Raw genomic sequence first — 19,326 nt, 5'->3', positions numbered from 1 at the left:
GGGAGGCTGGTGAAAGTCATATTTGATTTGGGCCTTAGGCCAAAGGTATTAAGAAAATCCCTGAGGCTCCCACACATTGTCACTGAACCCTCCAGGGATCTTTGCTGGAGTTTGGGGCCTAAAAAGGTCTAACACAGATGGTATTGAAAAAGGTCTACCCTCCTTTATAATTAAATTTACAGATTTTCGGTGTTCCTTTTCAGAAGAATGCAATGTAGACTTGACCTTCTTACTAAGGAAAGGCAAATGAAGGAATTCCCTTTGTGACTCAGTGGGTTATGAACCCGGCTAGTATCCAGGGTTTGATCCCCGGCCTTGCTTAGTGGGTTAAGGATCCAGCATTGCCAGTAACTGCAGCTCCGATTTGACCCTTAGTCTGGCAACTTCCATATGCCTTTCAGGAAACCCTAAAAAAAAAAAAAACAAAAAAAAAACAAAACAAAAAAACAAACCCAAAAAGCAAATGAAAGAAACATGAAACATCAGGGGTTCAGAGCAATTCCTCTAATTCCTCTAAAAGGACTAGACAGGAACTGAGCTGACCCACACTATCCATCATAGGTCTTCCCAGGCCAGGAGACTGCCCTCTAGTGGCCCGTGTGTGCAGGGCAGCAAGACCAGGCCCATCTGAATCTTCCCACATGGAATCTTAGAGAAAGGAATGGCTGTAAAATTGGGTTGTGATGATCGGTGTACAATTATAAATGTAATAAAATTCATTGAGAGAAAAGAAAAAAAACTGAGTAGTAAGGCAATTATAAAAAGAGTAAGCCAAGGAAAGAACCCAGAGGAAACATGCCAAGAGTAAAGAAGAGATTTAATTTGCTTATGAAGTCCCATGCCTTTCCTAGAAACCAGAGTTAAATGGCTGATCCTGCTCTTATTCATTTTATGACTTGAAAAATAAAACCCATGTGTAAAGGGACAACAAAACTGTACTAACACAAGGGTGCTTTTGTGGCGTGTGGTATATGCTTCATAAGTTCTTACTGTATTGAATGAAGTTGAGTTAGGGTTTGGCAAAGGGAGAATCCCTGGTCCATGAGTATTTATCTAGAGAATGTACTTTGTTATTTTTAATTAATAGAGCTAATGATTGACTTTTGGACAATTTCATACCAGAGGAAGGGAGAAAATACCAAATACACGCCTGTGATTTAAAAGATTTAACTCTTGAAAAAATTTTGGCTGAAGGATGCTCTGCTGCTCCTCAAATTTACCACTTCTCCTCCCATCTCAGGGCTTCTGCACCTTCTGTTTCCTCTATCTTGTATGCTCATCTCCCAGATATCTGTGTAGCTGGCTCTCCTACTTTATACAGTTCTTTGATAAATGTCACTTTTTCAGAAAGGACTTCCTTGATCTCTTATATAAAGCCAGTTGCATTCTCAGCCCTGACCTGTTATTTCCAACTCATTCTCTATCCTTTATGCTACTCTAAGCTTCTTTATAGCTTTATCATCACCTGATACATGTTTATTTGATTATGTTCTATCTCTTTTCACTAGAATTGTAAGAGCCAGGAGAAGAGAGATGCACCTTGGTCTGTTTACTAATGTATAAGTTGTGCCTATAACAGTTCTTTGTATGTAATAGGCACATGATAAATGTTTGATGAGTAAATGATGAAATAGAAAGGTTTATATTAACATATACTTCCATATATGTACCATACATAATACATAAATACATATGTATATATAATATGTACTATATATAATATAGTATATATACACATATGTATATATGTTATAATATATACATATGTATATATAATATATAAGCTGTAGTGTATGTATATTATTTTTGTGTTTTCAAAAACATGTTATAGTAATTTTCAACAGATGGTTTACTTGTGAGTAATGGGAGGATAAGAGTATGATGTTACTATCCATCATTAGATGTTTTCATCTCTAAAACCTCTGGTTCCTTTAAGTACATGCAAAGAATATATATATTTTTTTAAATTTGCATCTAGTTGTAGTTTCCTTCATCTTTCATCACTTCAGTAATAGCTCTGGTGAGGTTTTTTTCCATCCAAGAAGTCCCTGAAAAGGTATTAATCTTTACATTAACAAAAACTGTAGGGAAACAGGAGTTCCCACCATGGCAAAAATCTGACTACAGTGGCTCTGGTCACTGCGGAGGTGTGGGTTCAATACCTAGCTCAACACAGTGGGTTAAAGGATCCAGCGTTACTGTAGCTGTGGTGTAGGTTGCAGCTGTGGCTCAGGTTCAGTCCTTCGCCTGGAAACTTCTGTATGCCATGGGTGCAACCATAAAATATAAATAAATAAATAGATAGATAGAATAAGTAAATAATAGAATGGTGCACAGGGAAAAATGTAAACAAGAAAGGAAAATATTCTACCTACAGAAACATACTTTCAACTATCTGCATTTCTCATGCTATTGTTAAAAATATCTCTGCTTGGATAGAATCATTTTGTTTCCATGCTAACTTCTCCTTTGCTTCTCCTGTGAACTTTTCAAATTTGGTGTTTGGCAGCAATTTTGTTTTCCTTGGAAGCAAGTACTGTGTAACATACTGTTAGCTGAAGGCTGTGATGTAGAAATTTATTATTAAAAATAAAAAAGAAAAGAATTTATTCCATAAGGATGAAAATGACTTAGTGTCAAGGCAGTTAGGATTTTCAAAACGCTTTACATAACAGATTATGTGCCCTTGCAAGGAAGTATATTTTCTTTCCTAGGAATAAATTTAAGTGTCTTCATTTTGCCCATCCTGATTAATGGGAACCGACAAAGAAGGAAAGATAAACATTTTTAAAGTGAATTCCTTCATCAGATGCAATGATTTTGTTTACCGTGTGTGTGTGTATATATATATGTGTATGTGTGTGTGTATACATACACACACACACACACACATATACACATACATATACATATCCTCAAACCTTCTGGTGAGATGTTTATTGAGATGTTTATTAAAATGTTATTACTGAGAGGAATAATCACAGTTAAATAGCCAAGAGGGTATTTTCAATACAAGGTGAGAGACAAAAATTTTTCTTCCTGAATTAATAAGCCATGTATTGTTTATCAACCAGAATGTATTTGAATTTCCTTTATTATTCATTGTTTTAACCTTAGTCTCAATCTCTCTATTTTACATTGTTAGAACTTTTCTGTAACTCATTATAAAATCAGAAGCATTCCACCTCCAAAAAGAATATCATATCATGTTCATAAATTTTTTGTCTCTTTTCCTCAGATCAGCCTAGGTATCTTGCTGCTATTCACTTATCTTGAAAATTTAATACAAGCAAATTCAATTGCAAATGAAAAAAAAATGATGCCACAATTTCTACTTCCAATCCTCATTGTCCATGACCCATTTTTTCTCTTTCAACTCATCCCATAATAATGTCAAATGATGACTTTGGTTATTTGCAATTTAACACTAATCCTACCTGCTGATTCAGAGGATGCTTTGACTTTCTTATTGACATAAATTCAACATCAGTTTACACATAATTCTGAAATTCATTGACTTATTTAAGTTTTATTGACGTATAGTTAATTTACAAGGTTGTCATGATTTCTGCCGTACAACAAAGTGACCCAGTCCTGCATATACACATATCCATTCTCTCTCAGTATCTTTTCCCACATAGGTTATCACAGAATACTCAGTAGAATCCTTTGTGCTATACAGCAGGTCCTGTTGGCCAATCATTCCATATACCTCAGTGTACATATGCCAATCCCAAACCCCCATTCCATCCCTCCTACCCACCACCCCTACCTGTCCCCTTTGGTAACCGTAAGTTTTCCAAAGTCTGTTGAGTCTATTTCTGTTCTGCAAAAAAGTTGTATCCTTTTTTTTTTTTAAGGTTCCACATATTGGTGATATCATATGATCCTTGTCTATCATGGTCTGACTAATTTCACCTAGTACGATAAATTCTAGGTCCATCCATATTGCTGCAAATGGCATTATTTCAAGCTTTTTAAATGGCTGATTAATATTTCATTGTATGTGTGTACCACATCTTCTTTATCCACTCCTCTGTTGATGGACATTTAGGTTGCTTCCATGTTTTGGCTATGGTAAATAGTGCTTCAGTGAATATTGGTGTTCATGTATCTTTCTGAATTATGGTTTTCTCTGGATAGATGCCCAGGATTGGGATTGCTGTATCATACGGTAGTTCTGTTTATATTTTTTGAGTAGCCTCCATACTGTTGAAATTCACTGACTTATTATGTAAGCTCTCTTCTTGATTTTTTTTTGTCTTTTGCCATTTCTTGGGCCGCTCCTGTAGCATATGGAGGTTACCAAGCTAGTGGTCGAATCAGAGCTATAGCCACTGACCTATGCCAAAGCCACAGCAACGCAGGATCCGGGCCGCGTCTGCAACCTACACCATAGCTCACAGCAACACCGGGTCCTCAACCCCCTGAGCAAGGCCAGGAATCGAACCCGCAACCTCATGGTTCCTAGTCAGATTTGTTAACCATCGAGCCACGATGGGAACTCTGCAAGTTCTCTTCTTTACTATTTATTATAATCGACCAATTTTTTTCATTTGCCCTATTCTTGATTAATGGGATTAAGAGTGGGAGTGGGGTGGTATCTCTACTTCTGACACTTAGCCCTATGGTTCTGCTTTAACAGAAATAGTTATCAGCATCCAAATTCTTTTTTTTTTCCCCCTCTTTTGTCCTTTTCAGGGCCGCACCCACAGCATGTGGAAGTGCCCAGGCTAGGGGTCAGATCCGAGCTGTAGCCACCAACCTACTCCAGAGCCACAGCAATGTCAGATCCGAGCCACATCTGCGACCTACACCACAGCGCACAGTGATGCCGGATCCTTAACCCACTGAGCGAGGCCAGGGATCAAACTCACAACCTCATGGTTCCTAGTCAGATTCGTTTCTGCTGCACCGTGATGGCAACTCCCCAGATTCTTCATTTTGACTTAAACAAGTTTTAATATTAAATAAGTCAATTTATCATACTATGGATGGTTTTTTTAAAAAGGATACTGAAAACATTGTGCTTATTTTAGTCCTTGATCTGTAATCTGAAGACAGTGCTCGTATGACAGCAATATAAATTCTATGTGTAAATAGGGTAAAAATTCATTTGCTATCATGTGCTAATATGAAACTGACCCTCACCCTCTCCCCTCGCAATTTGTATGAGGTATGCAATAATCATGGGAAGAGCCCTGACACCCTATTCAGCCCCAACCCTCTTTCTCTGCATTTAAATCACAAAAGTGAGGAAATACTTTAGCAAACCCTATACACTCAATACCGAAATAATTAAGGTTAAATTTTGGCTCAGATTATTTTCATGAAAAATAGATTTTTAGTGATAAAACCCTTGTGTGATTTCCTCAAGTGGAAAGGAAAAAAAAAAACTTTATTGATTTTCTTTGTCTCTTTTCTTATTGAATAGAGAGCATTGCAGTATGTCATTCATCATTCCAAAGTTTATTATTTTTTAGATATTTCACATAGCATGTAGATTTCTATAACTTTTCATTACTTTGAAAAAATAGCAGTATTATTTTAAAATATGTTTTGGAATATTATCACATGTTTGGTCAACTCAGACTTTCCAATATATTGTAATGATGATATTAATAGAAAATATAAAGATAAATGATACAATAGAATAGAATCCCTTTACCCTAAATCTCTCTCATTAGTCTGTTATATACTGCTAGCAAATAACTCTCTGGTACATAACACACTTGGTAAATTTACTCTTTTATACTTTAAAAGTAGAAAATCATGAATAAAACTTTTGGAAGTTTATTTTATATAAGTTCTGGTTTGTAAATTATCAAATTCTCTTTTGTAGTAAGTGATGATCCAAATGAGTCAATGTTTTAAATGTTTTTGCTCTTTGACTAAAGTTAGTGGCAGAAGGCAGTGAATCCTGTGTTTTTCTTATTTTAGTTCTGATCTTTGAAAAATTCATATAGGTGGATTACAGTTTGTGTTGTGCTTTATTTACCTCTTTTTATTGTGATACTGATGCATAGTAGCACTTACCAAGTTAGCCTGCTAGTTTAAATTCACTAGAAAGAGGACAATAGTCATAACAGCTTTTTATGAACTATTTTTTTGAAAAGATTTAGATAAAATAGCCTTCTGCTTAAAAATCATTTTTCTCGGAGTTCCCATCTTGGCTCAGTGGTATGAATCTGACTAGTATCCATGAGGATGCAGGTTCGATCCTTGACCTTGCTCAGTAGGTTAAGGATCTGGCTTTGCCATGAGCCATGGTGTAGGTTGCAAATGTGGCCCGGATCCCATGTTGCTGTGGCTGTGGCTGTGGCTGGCAGCTGTAGCTTTAATTTCATTCCTAGCCTGGAAACTTCCATGTGCTGCTGGTACAGTCCTAAAAGGCCAAAAAAAAAAAAAAAAAATCATTTTCTCTATCAGTCTCATGCTCAAATTTATCATTTAAAACAATCATCTCATCGCTCTCTTTTTATTTATTTATTTATTTATTTATTTGCCTCTTCTAGGGCCGCAGCCACGGCATATGAAGGTTCCCAGGCTAGGGGTCCAATTGGAGCTTTAACTGCCGGCCTTCACCACAGCCACAGCAATGCCAGATCCGAGCCACGTCTGCAACCTACACCACAGCTCACGGCAACTCCGGATCCTCAGCCCACTGAACGAGGCCAGGGATCAAACCCGCAACCTCATGGTTCCTAGTTGGGTTTGTTAACCACTGCGCCACAATGGGAACTCCTCATCTTTCTATTATTAATGAAAGGCACTCCCAAAGTCTCAATAAAGCAGATGATTGAAATGTGTCAAGAATGGTTTTGATAATTCTAGTGAACAGTTAACTAAATATTCTTAATTTATGTGTTTCTGAATCAGACTATTTCATTGGTTGATTGGTATTTGTTAACCATATTATAATCAACTTTAAATTAGTATTAATGAATATTTACTAACAAATGCATTACCAATAAATATGGAAAATTTAAAAAATGAAGTATTAAAGAAATATCAACTATATAAGTATTTAATTTAATGTGATGATTATCTGGCCTAATTTACACCAAATTGTGTGTCAGCCAAATGATAATTAAATCATTATAATCATTCCCAGGCTTGTAGTAATTATTAAGAATGAGTAATTTAAAATTACTTAGTTCTATTTTTCATTTATTATACCATGAGCGTTTCACATGCATTTTTTTTTTTAGTCCTTTTGTCTTTTTAGGGCCACCCCCATGGCATTATGGAGGTTCCCAGTCTAGGGGTCGAATTGGACCCACAGCACCTGGGATCCAAACCACATTGTAACCAACACCACAGCTCAGGGCAATGCCAGATCCTTAACCCACTGAGCAAGGCCAGGGATTGAACCCAGGTGTCCTCATGGATACTAGTTGGGTTCCTTAACCACTAAGCCACAATGGAAACTCCTCATGCATTTTTTAAAAAAGTTCTGAAATTTAAACTTTAAGTGCTATATCGCATTCGTTTCTATAGTATAATTTATTGACTAGTTCCCCTTTTGTTTGACAACCCAGTGATTAGCACATTGTAACAAATTTTGACATTTTTACTTACTAGTCAAGGTTAGGAATTTTAGGAGTGCAATATATATTAAAAATGACAAATATTTTATGTGTCTATATGTTTATAAGTGTGATATATGTATGGACCTCAATAAACTAGCAAATATATGTGTATTCTTATCTCCCTGAATCCTCACCAAATATTCTATATTATCAATTTGCTATTTTAATAGGCAACAGTATTGTTTATAGTGAATTTCTTTCACTTCCAATAAAATTGTTTCCCATAAACTTCTTGTTCTTCTTTCTTTCTTTTTTTTTTTTTTTTCAGCTTTCTAGGGCCGCACCCACAGTGTGTGGTATTTCCCAGGCTAGGGTCGAATTGGAGCTATAGTTGCCAGCCTACACCACAGCCACAGCTTATACCACAGCAACATGGGATCCGAGCCACATCTGTGACCTACACCACAACTGATAGCAACACCTGATCCTTAAACTACTGAGCAGAGCCTGGGATCAAACCCTCATCCTCATGGATACTAGTTGGATTCCTTTCCACTGAGCCATGACAGAAAACTCCCTCCCATAAACTTCTTTATTTTTTTTTTGTAATGATTCCTTTTTTTATAATTCTTATTTTTTATTATTACTCAATGAATTTATTACATTTTTAGTTATACAGTGATCATCACAATCCAATTTTACAGGATTTCCATCCCACAACCCCAGTGCATCCCCCACCCCCCAAACTGTCTCCTTTGGAGACCATAAGTTTTTCAAAGTCTGTGAGTCAGTATCTGTTCTGCAAAGAAGTTCAGTCTGTCCTTTTTTCAGATTCCACATGTCAGTGAAAGCATTTGATGTTGGTGTCTCATTGAATGGCTGACTTCACTTAGCATGATAATTTCTAAGTCCATCCATGTTGCTAAAAATGCTGGTATTTCGTTCTTTTTAATGGCTGAGTAACGTTCCATTATGTATATACACCACTTTTTTTGACTTGATATTTATTATGTAAACTGTCCCTGTCCTTTAATCCAGTTATCTGCTAAGGTTACGTTTCTTTGAAATTTGTAGAGCTTTTAGTGTACTAAGGATATTATTATTATTTACATATCATTTTCTGTAGATGTTTTGCCAATGTGACATTTGTGCAGACATTAGAAGATTTCACGTAGCTTGATCAATTATCTGTGTGTTTTTTTAAGCTGAGGAATCATTTGGTATTCCAAGGTAGTTTATACTCACAGTTTGATCTATTAAAAATTTAGCTCTTTTTATCTATCTAGAGTTTATGTGTGTTGTAAGGTTCAGCTCTATTTTTTTTGTTTGTTTTTTATTAGCTGAATAATTCATCAAATACCTATTGATTTTTACATTTCCTTTTTAAAATATTTTGTTACTACATGTACTTGAGTTTATTTCAAAAATGTCCACTACATTTCATTCATGTTTTAAGTCTTAAATTAGAATCCCATAATTTGGGTTTAATTTTATAATGTACGTTAGTAACCACTTGAGTATTTTCATCTCTGCTAATATTTTGATTCTTAAAAGTTTATTCTCTTGGATAAAATTTAGATTCTTGTTTTTCTCAGTTTCTTAAAAAATACAAATAGCTTTTGGTTGAAATTGGGCTAAACCTGTTAATTTGTTTGGGTAAAACTGAACACAGTAATTTTACTGAATTCAGACTTCTTAACTGGGAGCATTGTATGTCCATCAGTAAAGTGTTAGCATTTTATATATATAAATGTTGTCAAACATTTCTTGATAATATTCAAAAGTGCATTACTTTTTTCTGCTTTTGTGAACAGTTTTTTTTTTAATTATGTCTACTGAAAAGTCACTGTTTTATAGAAAAGCTAAGGCATATACATATGTTGTATAGTGTATGTCTTGTTAGTGTGCTCGCTTCTCAGTGGTAGGGAGTTCTTCCATTGGTACACATGAGTAGTGAGTATACTGGACAGAGAAGTGGAATTTTATTCCTCTCAGTCGATACCTTGCAGTTACTTAATATTCTTCTTGTTCAATGTTATTTTCAGTAAATAAATATCATAATTTGTAAGCCAAGTACCTAAGGACTATTATGACTATGGGGATAACTTCATAATGTTTCATAGTCTGTTTTTATTAAAATCTGCATTTTGTGACTTTGAAGGCATATTTCACATTAAATAACTTTGCTCCTTAGAAAGTTCATATTTTTATGATATTGTCAAAACAGAATTAAAATGATTGAAATATTTTGGCCTTGTGTTTCTTAATCATTCTTGACTGGAGAGTAAATTTCTTCAACATATTTTGTTAATAAACTGGAAGCTTAATGGTATGCAGAGAAAGCTTAACATAGTTTAACATCTATCTGCAATGTTCCTGACAAAGAAACATAAAGCAGTACATTAGCAGACTCATTTTGTCACAGAGTGATACTAAAATACCCTCAAAATTGGAGTTCCTATTGTGACTCAGCAGGTTAAGAACCCAACTAATGTCCATGAGGATGTGGGTTTGATCCCTGGATTCACTCAGTTTGTTAAGGATCCAGTGTTGCCATGAGCTGCTGTGTAGGTCGCAGACAAGTCTTGGATCTGGCATTGTCACAGCTGTGGTGTAGGCCAGCAGCTGCAGCTCCGATTCAACCCCTAGCCTGGGAACTTCCATGTGCCGCACGTGTCCCCCCCCCCAAAAAAAAAAACCCTCAAAACAACTAGCAGTTGAAATATTAGCTATCAGGCCAGATGTATATTACTTCAGGTATGTTAATTTATTCATGAGGGCTATTTGATACAGTACTACTACAATGGAAATGTAGATTTCAAAAGCCTAATTATTCTTTAAAAAAGAGTAAGAATAGTTGCTATGTGAAATAGGCATCATTTAATTTACTGTCATTACTATATTATCTTCCAGCTCATGGGGCATTCAGAATGGGACCACAAACGAGGGCCAAGAGGATCACAGGTGAGTTTCTTTTCCTTTTTTGTATTTTGTTTCTGAACACTTTGATCCCTGAGTTGTCTAAAACTCAAGAAACAGTAATAATAATGAGAGAGAGGATGAGGCAAAATAACCATGCCATTTGCTTTTATTTAAGTTAGCTGTAATTAAAGTCTGATTTCACATCCCAAGGGCAGATGTCAGTATACTGCTCCTTAGAGCTTTCTGGTCTCCCAGATTGGTGGTGTTTATATGAATGTCGATTTTATATTCCTCTTGTCTCTGCAGGATACATTTTGATCAGCAACCCACTCTCTTGATTTTATTCACTTTCTTTGATAATTTTTCTATGTGTTTTCTGTTTTTCTCCATCTTCCTGTTTTTGGTTAAATATTTTGAAATGTAACCAGAGTAAATCCTGAACTAATTAGAGATTTTGTCTCTAAATGAACTATCCTCATCTTAGGGAAATAGAAAGATGAAAGGACCTATTATTTGGGAAAAGAAACACATTCTAAACCTTCCTATATTACCAGACTGTTTTCATTGTCTTCCTTATGTCTCAGGCAAGGAGAAAAGCTTCCATGACGCATTTATGCTTTTTAATGACCTAATTAGACAATGTGGATTTGTTTTGCTTCCATAATTACTTTGCCTGACAGAATAAAGGCTGAGTTTTACACTAAGAAAATTATCTCTCTCCTCCTAGGGTATTTTGTGAAGAAATATAAAAATCATTTATCTCTTAACAGCCTGTGTTTACCTGACTGTAAACATGCCAAATACAAAATTAAGTGGTTGCAACATTTTTACCTCTGCTGCTCACATTTTCTCCTTGCCACTAAAAAATATAGTAAAGTAAAGAGAGTTGAATGATTTTAAGTTTGTGCATGAAAGGTCATTGTGCAAGGTGACATTCTCCCAAGTGTTTTACCAATTTGACATGGACCTTGCTGTCACTAAGTCTGCATGGATAGCAGTGTAATTTAGGTCACTAGGAAAATACAACCAAGTAAGTCAGTTGTTTTTAGTTGACAGTTTAATAGCCATGGTTTTATTTTTTCCATTATCAATTTGATTAGTAGATAATATAAATCAGTCCAATTAAATTAGGATTATCCAAGAGAATTTATGCCTCACTTTCCCTCACTCTCACTTTCCATGTCTCCATTTTCTCTGGAAACTCTCCCTCTGTACACATTTAGTATTTCAAATCAGAATACTAAATTCTCCAAGGCTGGTCATGAAATGATGAAATTAATGCAAGGTACATGCTTTGTCATTCTAGAACAATCAGTTCTAAAAATGAGCACGGGTTAGAAATTCCATGGTTTCTGACTATTGCCACCAAAGACATTTTGATATTCAGAACATGCCAAGCAACTCGATGAGGACATGTCCCTTCCAAGTAATGTAGTTTTATTCCTTGAAAGTTTATTTAAAAAATATATAATTATATTATTTTATAAATTGCAATATATTATATAAATATATTTATATCCAATAAATATATATATTTTATACTCCCCATATGATTTATTTGAATATAATTTGTCTTCAAGTTTGGATTGATCACTCTGTCATTATACATTGAAAAAATGTCATAAAAGCACAGTATTGTTTGTGTTAACTTTAAACTTAAAAAATCCAGAAGGAATATTTTAAAAATTCCAGATATTACGTGTAGCTAGAAAACTTAAGCATTCCATGCACAAAATATTTCCATAACTAAAATTTGATTATTATTAGAAGCCTGAGATGATTCTAAAAAGGAAAGGCTTTGGAATGTTCTTGCAGGAACTACTCTTATCAGCATCACGGTCTTTCTTGGGCCTCTTAACTAGCTAAGTCTTCTAAATGTGGTATACATTTGTCTCACTTTGGTCCTAATACTCAAATAACAATCGTCAATATAAAAAGCAAAACTATGTGCCAAAAAATAAAAATGATAACAATTACAATAAAATACTTTTTCTGGAAATTCCAGATCCATAAAATAAACACAAAGCAATAACCTCTTACCTTATTCTAATTCCCCACTGGGGGGAAGAAAAGGCACTGAATTTATGTTTTAGATCATTTACCCCTTTTATCTTGCTATATTTCCTTGGACAATGTCTAAATCACTTCAGTCATTCAAAAGGAATTTCAGACAAACTGCATTTGAACACAGATCTCTGAATATTTTACTAATACCCCAAAGCCTTGCTCAAATCCCGCCTCAGTTGAGTTTAATTGAAGACAGGTTTTTAAGCACTTACTATGTGTTCCGCCCTGTGATAGGTCTCACTCTGAAGAAAAACTGAGTGACAAGTTTACTGCATTCCAAGAGCTTACAAGTTGTGGTTGGAAATAGCATAATACTTGAGTGTGTAATTTGCATATAAGGCAGAGTGGTAGATGTAAAATTAAATATATGAACAAAGTGTGATATGAGTTGAGGTGGGGCAGAGTATTTATTTATGTCCAGTAGAACTGGGAAATTTGGTGATAACTGAGGTGAGCCTTCGAGGTTAAGGCGTCACAAGTGCAAAGAGGGAAAGGGAAAAACTTGAGTCAAAGTCTGAACTGGCAGAGTGTGGCAATGTTTAGATATAAGTTAATTTCTTTTATAACTGCTTTAGAAACACTTATTGGCTAGGAACTGTTGCAGGACCTACTGTGAAGGAATGATCCAGGGAATGTCATTCTTTATTGATTAAATATGAGGAGGAAATAAGGCAGATCAAGAATTTGAAATCCAGGACTTGAAGAATTAGTGCCAATAACCCAGGCCAGTTTACAGGGAAGAAGGATGAATGAATTTAGTGTTAAGCTGTGTTCACTGAGAAGTGAAGATGACAATTCCAAAAGGGAAATTTAGACAAATACTTGGAATGCTGTTCTGATGCTCTGTAGCCGAGTTGGAGCAGCAGGTGTCAATTAGGGAATGCCAGTCATTGTACATGTGATAATCGAACTTCATCAGGCGATAGATCCTAGAAGTAGAATATTAGAAAGAAAAACAGAAGAGTGGCAGATTCTTCAGCAAGACTCAGTATAAGGGCTGGGAGGAGCCTGGGGAGGGAGTCAAAACATGCACACAGTCTCACTAGAGACCAGAGGAAGGAGAATTAATGCAGAATGGAAAGTAGCGAGTATACTGTTGAGTTACATGCAGAAGAAGGCTGAGACCACAGAGGTTCAAGAAAACAAAAAACATGGGAAATATGTTTGGATTTAGTGATGAGCAGGGTGTTAGTGAACTCAGAATGCAGTTTTGATCAAGAAAGGGTGGAAAGCAGAATGCAGAAATTAAGAATAGTGTAATACAGTAGGAAGAGTTTTGTTTCAAAAGGAAAGTAGAATCAAGAAAGAGGTGGCAGCAGGAGTGCCAAGAATTTCTTTTTATGCCAAGGTGAGGTGTATGTCTTAATAACTATTAATGGCAAAGAAAGAGAATCCATGTAGAGAAGGAAAATTCCTAATAGTGAACCAGTTAAGGACTGAGGAAATAGTGTAGTTCGGGGAAGGGAGTGCACTTTCTCCCAAAGTGGTCCTTTTGGCAGGTTCCTTTGGCACTTGTTTATGTGTTTTTCTCACACTCCACCAGTCTCTGCCCCAGATTCATAAAAAGTGACCATGTTCTTAAATGAACTGCTGGATAAGATCCTCCAAAAAGCACATATGAATAAGCTTTGGAAAGAAAGTAGTGACATCAATACCAGAACAGGAGAGAAGAAATAGGGACAGATAGTACAAGATGGAAAAAATACTGTGAGCCTAATGATTTCCATTTTCTTGATTGAGAAAAGTACATAAAGTTGGGGATATTATAATGGAAACACTTGCATGGCAAAAAAATGTATGGAGTAAATTTGGTTTAGATATCTCAAAACAGGGACTAACTTGATGTGTAAGCATCAAGAAATACCTGGCTGAGTAGTATCCCATTGTGTATAAATACTGCATTTTCTTAATCCATTCATCTGTCAATGGACATTTAGATTGTTTCTATATCTTGGCTATAGTGAATAGTGCTGCACTGAACACAGGGGTGCATGTATCTTTCTGAATGAAAGTTTCCTCTGGATATGTGCCAGAACAAGGATTGATGGATCACATGGTAATTTAGTTTTCTAAGGAACCTCCATGAAAGGAGGTTTTTCATAGTGGTTGTACCAGTTTGCATTTAGAATGGATAAGCAACGAGGCCCTGCTATGTAGCACAGGGAACTGTATCCATTCTCTTGGGGTAGAACATTGATGGAATATAGTATGAGAAAAAGGATATGTGTATGACTAGGTCATTATGCTGTATGGCAGAAATTGATACAGCACTGTAAATCAACTATATTCTATTTCAAAAATAAAAAGAGGGAGTTCCTGTTGTAGCTCACTGGGTACAAACCTGACTAGTATCCATGAAGATGTGGGTTTGATTCCTGGCCTTGCTCAGTGGATTAAGGATTCAGTGTTGCTGTGAGCTGTGCTGTAGGTTGCAGATGAAGCTCAGATCCAACATTGCTGTGGTTGTGGTGTAGGCCTGCCACTTCAGCTACAATTCAACCCCTGGCCTGCAAACTTCCAAAATGCCACAGGTGCAGCCCTAAAAAGCAAAAAAAAAAAAAAAAAAGAAAGAAAGAAAAGAAAAAGAAAAGAAATACCTGGTAGCAAGCAGTGGGCTGTCGCAAATGTGAGCAGATAGCATGCAAGACAAATTTTAACCTAGTTTACGTGCAAAAAACACCAGGATATATCAGGCACGTTTTTAGCCTTGAAGGAGTCAAAAATGAACTAAACTTTGATCTTCAGGAAGCATATAGTTTATCTAAAGCCAGCCTTATCTTAGAGGATAAACAATGATCAGCTTATATTAAGGTCATTCATCATTACCAGTGTAGGGTTAAACTTCTCCTGGCTTTCCTCCTGTGTGCTTACTAAATACAAGATTTTCTCAAATTTGATATAGTCTTCTAAAATGATATCATAGTGCATTAAAATAAATGATAATGTGTACCTTTCATATTAAATACTTAACATAGAAAAATGCATATCTTACTTCAAGTAAATTCCAACACTGAATTGCATGTGACTCTTCAAACTCAGCAAGAATTTAATTAACATTGATTTATTTACTCTAGTCTCAATCATTCTGATGTAATTTATAAGCTCACTCATAGCTTTCAAGCTGAGATTTCTTTTCTCTTTCTTTTTTTCTTCTTCTTCTTTTTTTTTTTTTTTAAGTATGTGTTCTCCAATAGTAGATCATCCACATTAGGGAAGATGCTAAATGATAAATAAACTTCCAGCAGCAGGCAGAACTCTTTTTTCTGGCAGTGTTCCCAGTAATACTAAATGAAGTCAGGGGATAAAATTCTCAGGAGGCAATTAGGTTTTTGCCTTTTTTTTCCTCTAAATTCTTGAAGAGGAGTTTTTCAGTGGGAAGTTAAGAGAGACAATAGAAAATAGCTCTCCTCTGAAAAGCTTAAAAGTGGTAGGAGGGAATTGAAGGAGTCAGCCATTTATTTATCACTTAGTTAAAAGTCTTTGTGGTAAAAGATGACTTTAGTTTGTGAATTTGTGAGGTTGCTAATATTGTAATGCACTAGGAACCAGAGGGCCCATATTTACCACTAATCAGAGGCTAGCAGGTTCTTTAGTCATTTAATATACACTTTTAAATATTTTAAATGTTTAATATTTTTATTGAATTAGTTGATTTACAGTGTGGTGTTAATGTCAGGTGTATAGCAAAGTAATTCAGTTATTCATATATAGGCATATATATACATACTCTTTTGCAGATTCTTTTCTCTTATAAATTATTTTAAGGTAGACTTCCCTGTGCTATCCTGTAAGGACCTTGTTTTTCATCTCTTTTATGTACAGTGCTGTGTATCTCTTAATCCCAAAGTCCTAATTTATCTATCCCTCCCCGTTTCCACTTTGGTAAGCCCAAGTTTGTTTTCTGTATCTATGGGTCTATTTCCAATTGTATCGAGTTTATTTGTACCATTTATAAGTGATAACATATTATATTTATCTTTGTCTGGCTTATTTCACTTGGTATGGTAATCTCTAGGTCCATCCATGTTGTGGCATTATTTCATTCTTTTTTTATTACTGAGTTTTATCCACTATATGTGTGTATGTGTGTGTGTACCACATCTTCTTTATCCATTTATCTGTTGTTGGATATTTAGGTTACTTCCATGTCTTGGCTGTTGTAAATAGTGCTGCAATGAATGTTGTGGTGTATGTATTTTTTTGAGTTATAGTTTTCTCAGAATATATGCCCAGGAGTGGTATTACTGGATCATATATTCTATTTTTAGTTTTTTTAAGGAACTTCTATACTGTACCCTATAGTGGGTGCACCAATTTACATTCCCACCAACACTGTAGGGGGATTCTTTCCCTCCCCTCCTCCACTATCTAGCATTTATTATTTGTAGACTTTGTGATGATGGCCATTCTGACTGGTGCAAGGTGATACCTCATTGTAGTTTTGATTTGATACACTAAACTATTTATCAATATAGAGACTAATGGTTTATATAGTCATTTAGGTGATAATCTCCTTGACATAGGCTGTGGTGATGATTGTTTGAATCTGACACCAAAAGCAACAAAAGTAAAAATAAACAAGTGTATCAAACTAAAAAGCCCCTCCATAGCAAAGGAAACCATCAATGAAATGACAAGGCAACTTATGGAATAGGGGGAAATATTTATAAATGGTATATCTGATAAGGAGCTAACATCCAAAAAATATAAAGAGCATATGCAACATAATACCAAGACAAAAATAATTTGATTAAAAAATGGGTAGAAGATCTGAATAGGCATTTTTCCAAAGAAGACATACAGATGGTCAACAGGTGCCTAAAAAGATGCTTAATATCATTAATCATCAGGGAAATGCAAATCAAAACTACAATGACTTATTCCATACCTGTTAGAATGGCAGTTATAAAAAGACAGCAACAACAAGGGTAACAAATAAAAAGTGTTGGCGAGGATGTGGAGAAGAGGAAATCCTTGTGCACTGTTGTGGGGAATGTAAATTATGGAACCACTGTGGAAGACAGTGGTTTTCCATAAATTAAAAATTGAACCACCACATGATCCAGCCATTTCCAGCTCTAAGTATTTATTCAAAGAAAATGAAAACACTAATTATGGGAGGGACTGGGAGCTTGGGGTAAATAGATGCAGAATGTAGCCTTTGGAAGGGATTAGCAATGGGATCCTACTATGTAGCACTGGGAACTCTGTCTAGTCACTTATGATGGAACACTTAATGTGAGAAAAAAGAATGTATACATGTATGTGTAACTGGGTCACCATGCTGTATAGTAGAAAAAATATATATATAAATAAATTATAAAAAAGAAAAAATAAATAAATACAGCCCCCATGTTTATTGCAGCATTATTTTCAATAGGCAGTATATAAAAACGGCCTAAGTGTCCATCAGTGGATGAATGGATAAAGATGTGGTATATTATGGAATATTGGAATGGAATGTTATTCATACATAAGAAAAGAATGAAATCTTGCCATTTATGACAGCATGGCTACATCTTGAAAGTATTACAGTAAGTAAAGTAAGTTAGACATAGACAAATACCATATGATCTCTCTTGCAGGTGGAATCTAAAAGCTCATAGATATAGAGAATAGACTGATGGCTGGATGGGGTGGGCGTGCAAAGAATGGATTTTTTTTAGTTAAAATTTAATAAAATTTCAAAAATAATTTTAAAGATTAAAAATGATCTATGTCCTCTGTAGTAGCATGGCTTTAAGTATCTACCACAGAAGTTCCAAACTACAATACTTCTAGAATAATCTATATCTAATAATACATCTATCTACATCAAGTCTCAAGGATGAATTTCCACTGAAAGGTATTATAGTTCAGTATCTTGTCTGCTTGGATATTAAAGAGAATGGATCTGTTGCTAATAGCTACTGAAACTGATGAACCTAAGCATTGCCTCCTAGGGTCTAATTTGGTAACAGATCAGTTCTTTATAGGTTAAATCATTTGTTTTTGATAAGAGACTGTGAAGAGTAATTTAAATGCCTTCTGCGTATACCTGGAATAATGCTATATAAATGTATTGAAATTAACTCCATATATTTTAGAAAGACTACCATACTGATTACCTTGTAATTTATTCCAAGGGATTAATGTGAGCAGATTGGGAGTCCGTTATTACATCACCCAAATGCCTAATGTATTACCAAGGGTAATTCATGCCCTAGATGAAGCTGACTTCCCATGTTACATTTTTTTAGGGGGGGGGGCAAACATAGTGGGTTTTTTCTTATTTTTAAAGTTTTTTTACAGTTGATTTACAATTTTGTGATAATTTCTGCTGTGCAACAAAGTGATTCAGTTATATATGTACACACATCCAGTCTTTTTAAAGATTCTTTTCCCATATAGACTCATCACAGAATATTGGGTTGAGTTCCCCATGCTATACAGCAGGTCCCTGTTGACTAGTCATTCCATATACACAGTGGGCCTATGCAATCCCAAACCCCCAGTTCACACCCCACAACTTACCCCCTTTGATAAGCATAAATTTGTTTTCAAAGTCTGTGAGTCTCCTTCTGTTCTGCAAATAAATTCCTTTGTATCTTTTTTTTTTTTTTAAGATTCCACATATACCTTATATCATGTTTGTCTTTCACTCTCTGACTAATTTCACTTAGTATGTTAGTTTCTAGGTCCATCCATGTTGCAGCAAATGGCATTATTTCATTCTTTGTTGTGGCTGAATAATGTTCCATTGTACATATGTACCACATCTTCTTTATCCAGTTCTTTGATGATGGACGTTTAAGTTGCTTCAATG

At 35.3% G+C, this 19,326-nt stretch overlaps 1 protein-coding gene across 1 annotated transcript in view; it reads left to right on the top strand.

The window, feature by feature from the left end:
- Nucleotides 1-19,326, top strand: part of PDE3A (phosphodiesterase 3A) — a 327,252-nt gene that overhangs the window by 184,088 nt on the left and 123,838 nt on the right. The window contains exon 2 of the mRNA XM_047787451.1: nucleotides 10,446-10,496. Coding sequence (XP_047643407.1) covers nucleotides 10,446-10,496 — 51 coding nt within the window. The remainder of the gene's footprint in view (nucleotides 1-10,445; nucleotides 10,497-19,326) is intronic.

Source organism: Phacochoerus africanus, chromosome 7 (assembly GCF_016906955.1).
Source record: "Phacochoerus africanus isolate WHEZ1 chromosome 7, ROS_Pafr_v1, whole genome shotgun sequence".
Taxonomy (NCBI): Eukaryota; Metazoa; Chordata; class Mammalia; order Artiodactyla; family Suidae; genus Phacochoerus; species Phacochoerus africanus.
This window is presented reverse-complemented; position numbering and strand designations above follow the sequence as displayed.